This window comes from Branchiostoma belcheri, unplaced genomic scaffold (genome assembly GCF_001625305.1).
Source record: "Branchiostoma belcheri isolate BF01 breed outbred unplaced genomic scaffold, Haploidv18h27 scaffold1, whole genome shotgun sequence".
NCBI classification, from domain to species: domain Eukaryota; kingdom Metazoa; phylum Chordata; class Leptocardii; order Amphioxiformes; family Branchiostomatidae; genus Branchiostoma; species Branchiostoma belcheri.
Window position 1 is genome coordinate 9,134,228 of NW_017802379.1, and position 8,800 is coordinate 9,143,027.

At 41.4% G+C, this 8,800-nt stretch overlaps 1 protein-coding gene across 1 annotated transcript; it reads left to right on the plus strand.

The window, feature by feature from the left end:
• The first annotated feature begins 5,118 nt into the window (after positions 1-5,118).
• LOC109462168 lies at positions 5,119-8,398 on the plus strand. The gene is made up of 3 exons (XM_019758664.1): positions 5,119-5,234; positions 6,513-6,718; positions 7,880-8,398. Exons 2-3 carry the CDS (start codon positions 6,604-6,606, stop codon positions 8,332-8,334), a joined length of 570 nt encoding a protein of 189 aa, XP_019614223.1. The 5' UTR covers positions 5,119-5,234; positions 6,513-6,603; the 3' UTR covers positions 8,335-8,398.
• The last annotated feature ends 402 nt before the right edge of the window (positions 8,399-8,800 follow it).

Genomic DNA, 8,800 nt, shown 5'->3' on the forward strand with positions numbered 1-8,800 from the left:
CATTTTTTCACACACACACACAGACACACACACAGACGCGCACGCACACACATACAGAGATATGCACGCACACACACAGAGACACGCACACGCAGACACACACACATAGAGAGAGAGAGAGAGAGAGAGACCCACACGCAAAACGCGCGCGCGCGCACACACACACACACACACACACACACACAAACAAACATCCCAAAATCATGATCCGGCTGTCATTAACAGGAGTTATGAAAACCGTCTACAGTTCCAAGAAAAGCCGCCAGGGGTCCAAAATCTAACCTAACGACATGCCGAACTTCATGACAATACATCCATAGCTTCTTAGCCTGCTATTAAAACCGTACACATCCAGATATACAAACAAACACACACATACATACATACATACATACATACATACATACATACATACATACATACATACATACATACATACATACAAACATACGTACAAACGCTACCGAAAACATGACCTTCTAGTACCTCTCGGGGCTCTAAAAGCGAGCACCCTGGCGTGTTGTGGGGCAGTGCTATGGTTATGTTTGTTAGCGAGTGTTCCGATGCGACCACAGGTTTATATCATTTCTCACACACGTCCGTCTCTTTGCCACAAGGGGAAAACTTCCAGGGAAGACTGCCCGTAAATCTCCTACATTCCCACAATGTCAAAGTCGAGGAGGGAGGGGCCCAATCTGGTGACCTGGGATTGGGAAGGTCATGTTTGTTTACGCATTAGGTTTGGGGCTTGTGATGACTAATGGCGTGGGCCGTGTGGTAGAGCCAGGAAAAAAAAGAAGTTTATTGCAAATCCATGCCCGAAGGCTAATTGCAAGTTACAAACATAAAAGAACTCTGAAACAGGGTGTAAAATAACTTCAAAATGTACATAATGAAATCTAATTGTCTAAAACTATGTCTGAAGGGTTTGGCGTTCTCTTTTGTAAACCTTGGAAGACGTAATGCCCCACCTTTTCTAAAATTTAAAAAGAAATAAAGGTTTATTGGCTATTCGAAGTAGCTTCTGCTAGAGGTATCATTAAAGCAGGTACTGGAACATTGGAGGCTTCCAGAAAAAAAAGTAGTTGTCAAGGAAACAACAGAGAGTGTGTCAAGTTTTCCGGAGCAATTAGACGAAAATAACCCACAAGTAAAAAATCAGGAAAAATACAGATTGTGAAATCTTTCAAGTCTAAGGTCAACAAACATCTGTCCTCACTGACTGTACAGTAACCCAAAACATTTGAGTGGCTCTAGTGAGCCTTGTTTTGTGGTGAATCATGAAGTAAATAGAAAATGATACAGATACCAAGGACCTTGCTGAATGCTGATACATTGTACAAAGAAAAGATAAACCAAAGGCATCATCTGGGACCCAATAAACCTGAGATAACTGATCATATACCGAAAATCAAAGAGATCCGTCAAATCTACCATGACTTACAGCTGCGAACACACAAACAGGACCAAACACAGTACCTTCCCGTGGAAGGATATCTCCTTCCCTGGAGATAAATATATACAATTAGATACATATACCGATAGATAACAGCAGTGCAAGTGCCGGTGATATATATCACACATCAGTAAGTGTGGGTGCTTAGATACCATCGTGAATCGTCAGACGTAGAATAAGTAAATCATTGTTTGTTGTACCCAGTATTGCACTATGTCATCAGCTGATACGTGCAGAGATAAACCTTGGCACAGGAAGTGGAAAGAAGATGCAGATCAACTGTCAAGATTATATATGTGGGCTAGAACAAGCCTTGTTCTGTGTTACACGTACGCGTGGACAAGGTCGCATTGACAACATCGTCGGTTTTAGTTCGTTTCACATCGACATCTCAAAGATAGATTGAAATGTAGAAGCTATATATCACCGGTACCAGTTGTCAATCTGTGAGAAGATCTTTGGTGGCTGCAAGGCTAGTATCTGATTGGCAAGACGGTATCATTGGCAGGGCAGTATACTAGTATCCAATACGCCACCGAAGAAAAAAAAGACACCTTTTAAAAAATTAAAAGAATGCCTGACAAAAACGCCTAAAATCACGTCAAAAATAAGCTAAATCCTAAACATCTGCTTGGATAGTGCAGTTCTTTTTGAATACGCCTTTCTAGCCTCTACCAGGCTTCAGAAGTGGCTGGAAAGAGTAGAAATTGGTCGAATAGACAGATAACATATCAGGGGAGTTGGTCCGCAGTTCAGGAGTACTACTGCACTCCATTAGACCAATTTTCACTCTTTCCAGACGCTTCTGAATCCTGGTAGAGGCTATGGATAGGGATAGGTTGGCATCGCAACTAAGCAAACAGAGATATCAGAAAATGCCTAAACGCCACAAAATCCACAAATGGTTGTAAAAAGCACATCCCCATCCAGTACGTTTGTACTTTGCAAATTTCCACACTTTCCAGCCTCTTTTGAAGCCTGGTAGAGGCTATACAAACTTTGCTCCGCCCGTGTGATAAGATGTTGTACATCTCAGACACAAAGATAAGATTGACAGGAGGAGGTCAGCAGGGAGACCGTCCCCGTGCCCTGACTTCCGCCTGACAGCCCGCGCGTGGGTGGGGGGGGGATGACCTGTCGTATTACCGTCCCCTGTCAACGTCACCTCACCCTGAACGGGCCGACAGCTCCTCATTTCCTGCGGGGTGTTGTCACGGTGCACACGCTGCGGAGATTGGGAGATAAGATCGATCTGTGAGGGCTTTAGGTTGTCAACTGGACGTTTTTTTCCTGATACATCACCCTTTTCTTTTCATTCTTGTTCCTTGATTTTTGACATTTGACAGCTATCTTGCCATTCTCTATCAACAGTTTCAGTGCACATGCTGAGGAGATTTCGATTTGAAGTTGAGATAAGATAGATTTGTAAGGGCTTTGGGTTGTCAACTGGACGTTTTCTTCCTAATATATCACCCTTTTCATTCTTGTTCCTTGATTTTGACATTTGACAGCTCTCTTGTCATTCTTTTAGTTTATCAACAGTTTCAGTGTGTCTATTGTTGTTATAATGCTGTACATGCTGAGGAGATTTCGATTTGAAATTGAGATAAGATCGATCTGGGTTGTTAACGTTGACTGGACGTTTTCTTCCTGATATATCACCCTTTTCCTTCTTGTTCCTTGATTTTTGACATTTGACAGCTTTCTTGTCATTCTTTATCAACAGTTTCAGTGTGTCTATTGTTATACTGTACATGCTGAGGAGATTTCGATTTGAAGTTGAGATAAGATCGATCTGTTTGGGCTTTAGGTTGTCAACGTTTACTGGACGTTTTTGTTCCAGATATACTAGTATGGCCCCTCTCTTGTCACAGTTTCAGTGTGCCTGTTGATGTTATAATGTTGTAGATGCTGCAGAGAGAGATTTCAATGGGAAGTTAAGATAAGATCGATCTCATCAACGTTGACTGGACGTTTTTGTCAGTACTTGAAGTGTGACATTTGACTGTTCTTTTGTCATTTCCTCTATCCATTAACGGACACGTGCTTGAGGTGGTGCCCATTGCCAAGTGCTTGGGAGTCACATTTCAAGCCAACCTGGGATGGGACAGTCAAGTCAGAGAAATGACACGTAAGGGGAACCAGCGCTTGTACTTGTTGTGCCGACTACGCCAGTTTGATCTACCGGTGGAGGATCTGCTAACGGTCTACAAGTCGTTTGTTCGCCCGGTGGTTGAGTATGCCGCCCCGGTATGGCATGGGGGGTTAACACGTGACCAACGGAAAAGAATAGAGAACATACAGAGGCGAGCGGCAAAGATAATGCTGGGAAGAAACTACCACGGGTATTCGTCAGCCTGCGAAGTGCTGCACTTACAAACACTTGATGACAGACGTTCTACTCTCTGTCTGAAGTTTGCTAAGAAACTGCTCAACTCAGAAGAGTACCGTGGTTGGCTGCCCGAACTCAGAGGTGACGTCAGCGGTAGGGTAACAAGACAAAGAAACCAACTAGACCGATTGCCAGTACACACAGAGCGGTACAGAAACAGTCCAATCCCATTCTTAACCAGTCTGCTAAATAACAGCATGTAGAAGAAGTTTTATTACTATAGATGATGTTTTTTATTACTATAGATGATGTTTTTAACCGAATGACTAAGATCGTAACCTACGTATTGTAAATATTTTAAAATAATTTGCTGTTTTTAACTGTTTTGATACTTGCTTGTAATATTTAAGTCAATCGTATTTAAACACTTATGTAATGCGGCAGATCAATTCAGGGTCCTTCGGGGACCCTGCTTTTCTGTATCGTACGGTCAGAATGAAATAAACCACTATTATTATTATTTCTTATAACAGTCTCAGTGTCAATGTTGGTGCTGTAATGTTGTAGATGTTGCGACGATTTCAACGATTTGTAAGGGATAGGTTATCAACGTTGACTGGGTGGTTCTGTTCCTTGTGCCTAATAATTTTTAGTTTCGACATCTGATCATTCTCTTGTCATTCTTAAGGCACTCAAACTTGCGTCGGAAGTTAAAGTGGTTAAAGATTGCTTTTGCGTTTTCCAGATTGCATTATCAAACTTAAATTTTAGTTGCAACATGGACATTGTGTTGTGTTCAACCTTACACAGCTTTAAATAAACATAAGCTTCCAAGAAATAGAAACCGTTTGGAAAGGATCCAAACGAAAACACATATTCTTACGAATATTTTTTGCTGCAGTCAAGTCAAGTTATGTACGACAACTGTAACAGGTATAATGTTAGACAAAACATTGTATAAGACTACCAGCTAATTACATCAAGCCAAGAGTACAATCTACACATAATTTAAGTCATACACTAGAGAAGTAACATTTACAAAGTAAATGCATAATGTTTACCTTCGGACATGGTCTGCCCTGTTAATTCTTATGCAAACACATTCACATACATGTGCTACTAGTATTTACTGACAGGAGTAGAACAGACCATGAAATTGCAACATTATGTAACCCAACACCAGTCACCATGGTGACAGACGTCAACAAATCATGTCATTGTCCAGGTCAGAGGTTAGTGTTTGAAACAGAAGAGGAGGAAGAAACTGAGTAAAAACAATATGTTTTCCTTCGGTAAACATAAATATTGACAGAATGTGGTGGGTAAACATTCTTCCATATCTCATCCTCTCCAGATCACACAGTTGAAGATAGAACACAACCCGTTCGCGAAGGGCTTCCGAGGCGGGGACGATACAGAGTTCAGCCGGTCAGCGCGGAAAAGCATGTGAGTTTTCTAACATTCTGTTTGAATCTTGATTTTGTCTTGATAGAAAAATCTGTTTTCATGAGAAACTTTTAACTGTTCTCCATTTGAAAATGATTACTCTCCAACATTTTGGACCTCAGCCTTCGTCGGCCTTTCTGACCAGATTGCTACATGTGTGATCACGTGGTTTTGTTTACGCGTGACGTCAGCAATGGGTCAAAGGTTGCTGGGAAGTCGATAACGCCCCTCGTCACGGATGAGAGAAGTATGGTACTAATGTAAATGACCTCCTTCACTCCCCCACAAAGTAATTTGCTACGTAATCTGTTTTTGTTGTGATTTTATTGAAAGCAAGCAAATGACAAATTTATTGAGTATTCCCATTTGAACCGACAACTGTGTGTAGATATAAAAAAAAACTTCTATAGGACAGTATCACACAGACTAGAATCACCAAACTGACCTATAGATGACCTCTGGGCTTTGTTCAAGGACAATTCTAATAGAGTGTTATGAACATTTATGTCGATAAGGGTCATTTAAGATCCTCAATACCGAAACAGTCTAGAGTCAATTACATTTATATAGTCCCGATCCTTGTTTAACATCCTTTTATCCATTTAAGTTTATGTTCTGACGAAATACAACATTCTGTCACTATTTAGGATTGTAGCAGAACAGGCTAAGACAGTATTCTGGGTAGACAAAGGATTTGTTGTAATTCTTGAACTTTCGCGGAGAGTCGTGGTACTGTATCAGTCATTAATTCTCCGAATACCTTCCACCAAGTTCAATTGTTCATCCATTGTGCGATACCGTCATTGTCGAGTGCACATAGTACCCATATATCTGTCACTTCGTAATACGGTGGTTAGACTTAGGAAGGAAGAAGGGAGTTACTATCGTTTATATCATGAGTCTGTCATACATAGCCGAAGATGGATTCCCAAACACTGCCGAACTATGGTTGGGAGTAGGTCGGGAGCAAGGTCGGCTGGTGTTTGGCGAGGTTGGGTACTGTTCGCCTGCGCCAGCCGAATGTTTTTAAAATGTTTAAAATATTCTGGAGTGGACAGGAGGTTGGTCCGTGGTTGGGGAGTAGGTCATCGGGGCCTAGTTCGCATTCAAATTTGATCGTGAAAACTTGTGCCCCCAATGCGCTCTATTACTATTTTCTTGTCTTTTTCTATGTGCACCAATTGTCTGTTTTTTCTATACCAAATGTTTCTTCTGTCCCTGCAATTAACCCTCGGGCATGAATTTGCAATCAAAACATTCTATTATTCTTTTACTCAGCAACTACCCAGTTATACCCAGGAGCAACCCCGTACAAGCGTCCTTACTACCTCGGGGCAGGCCGAACAACAACTACGCCTGCTCCAGTAACATGGCGGACACCTGTCCGTCCCTGTCCGCCAACCACTACCAGCAGACGACAGCCGGGTACAACACCGTGCCGCTAGGCTCGGCTATCCAGATGACCGCACAGGAAAACAGTACAGGTAAAACATGGCGTTTCTTCATAAGAAATAAACTGTTCTCCAACGTACTTAAAAGAATTTGACTCACCGGAATTTTGGACCGAATCTCTCGATCTTTTTTCTCTCTCTCTCTTGTTTTCCGTACGTGTGACTTCAGCTAGCACTGGGCCAAAGTTCGTCGGAAGTCGGTACCGCCCCTCGTCCCGGTTAAAAGGCAACATTTCTTGTGAAGAAGCTGTAGAAATTGCATTTGCCGCCGGGGGATGGCGAAAAAGGCATTTTATTAGAAAGTGCGAAATTGATAACTAGGAGCAAGGATTATGAGCTAGGATTTGTACTCTAAATAATAAAAACATTTCTCACATTCCCATTATTTTCATGTTTATCAGTAACATATGTTCCAATGTATGTCTGTTTTTTTCTTTTTATTGTTTGATGGCGGTGCTGGTGCTTGAGTGTGCCGCCACTTTGTTTTGTGTTCTATCAATAAAAAATGATAACGCCTAAAAACTTTTTATTGTAGACAAAGAGTCGACATTCAAAGACAAAAAAATAAGTTGTTGTCAGGAAATATATCAGCGTATTTGTCAAGTGGGGGAAATTATGACCGTCTAAACATTTCAAAATTGATATACTGGCAAGATGTAAACAAAGCATATTTGTTGAATTCGTACAACGTACGGTAGTGTACAAGTATTTGACGTAACTAAATGTGTACGACTACAAGCGCTTGAAAATGTCACGAACAAAGTAAAAGTAACCTGGCATGATACTAGGAAGCGTAGAATAATTGTGAAGACAAACCTTTTCTTGACTTGCTGTTGACAACTCAGCTGAGAACTTCGTCCGAACGGCGACACATTTTTAGCAAACTACCCGCTTTCCCGAAAAAGTACACCTCTAGCAGGAGAGCCCGCGAATTTGTCAGTATTTTTCACATTAATTGCGCTCCTTAGTTTGCAGAATTTATGGATATAACGTCTTCTATACAAACTTTTGTGGAGCTGTCGAAGAATTTTCTCTTTGGTGGTTGCTGACAGGAATGTCGTCTGCTACACACTTGACCAATCAGCTCGCGAGATTAATACGGACTGATCTATTTCCATTTCTAGGGGTGGTATGATAACTATAAACTTTCCCTCTATTATACAATATAAGAATTCTGTGATTTATTCCGTACAGGTTGTATGCAGAACTCTTTCAGCGGAAATACAGACCTCGGCCCTCTCCCCAAGCGAGCTTGTCGGGAGGAAGACCGCTTGCTGTCGGACAACTCTGCCCCAACCTCCACCCTCACGACTTGGTCGAACCCACAGATACTTCCAAATATGGAGAACCTCCAGCCGTTGAACAGGGAAACGTGTATGTTTGCTAACTCAACCGGTGGTGATACTTCTCTTCTTGCTGCCCCACAGCCTTTGGATCCTCTATCCACGGCTTTCAACAACAACCAGAACTTTTCCGTGCCGTTTTCTTCGTCTGGCGGCACGGGTTTTGTGTCAAACACGGGCATGAATTTCCTTCCATCCTGTAGCTACGCACAGATGCCACAGCAAGGTCTGGGGATGAACGGCACTCCGTTTTTACACGAAGTTTCTAGAAACGTCGGTTGTCCCTCCATGCAAATTCCACAATAACTCATACACAGTTAGGCCATGTTGATTTGATTATATGGATGACGTCCACGCGCGCATGAATTTTTGGCCGTTTCCAAAAAAAAAAAGAAGTTTTCAACCATACTGTAAATCGTACAAAACAGTTGCAAAATGAGTAAATATATACCTTAAGTTGCAAAAAAACAACAACATTGGAAAACAGTACCAATATCGTAGAATGCCAAAATCAAACGAAAAAGACGAAAATGTAAAGAAATGAATTTGAAGAGTAGATTATTCGTCATACCATACTGTGTCATTTATTCCTTCATATATAACCATGTACATTTCATAATGAAAGCAACTTTTTTTTCGGCCAAACTTTTTTTTATTTGCATGCTCGCATCAGTTTTGGGGTTTCCAGAGGATGTCAACCATATAATCAAATCAACATGGCCTTAATATCAAATTCGACAAAAAACACACTGTATATTGTTAGTACAGGTGA

Excerpts from the sequence above, each read along its gene's own strand:
- LOC109462168 (XM_019758664.1), top strand. The coding sequence starts at position 6,604 with ATGGCGGACACCTGTCCGTCCCTGTCCGCCAACCACTACCAGCAGACG. Across the intron at positions 6,719-7,879 it reads CGCACAGGAAAACAGTACAG|GTTGTATGCAGAACTCTTTC; the intron begins GTAAAACATGGC and ends TATTCCGTACAG.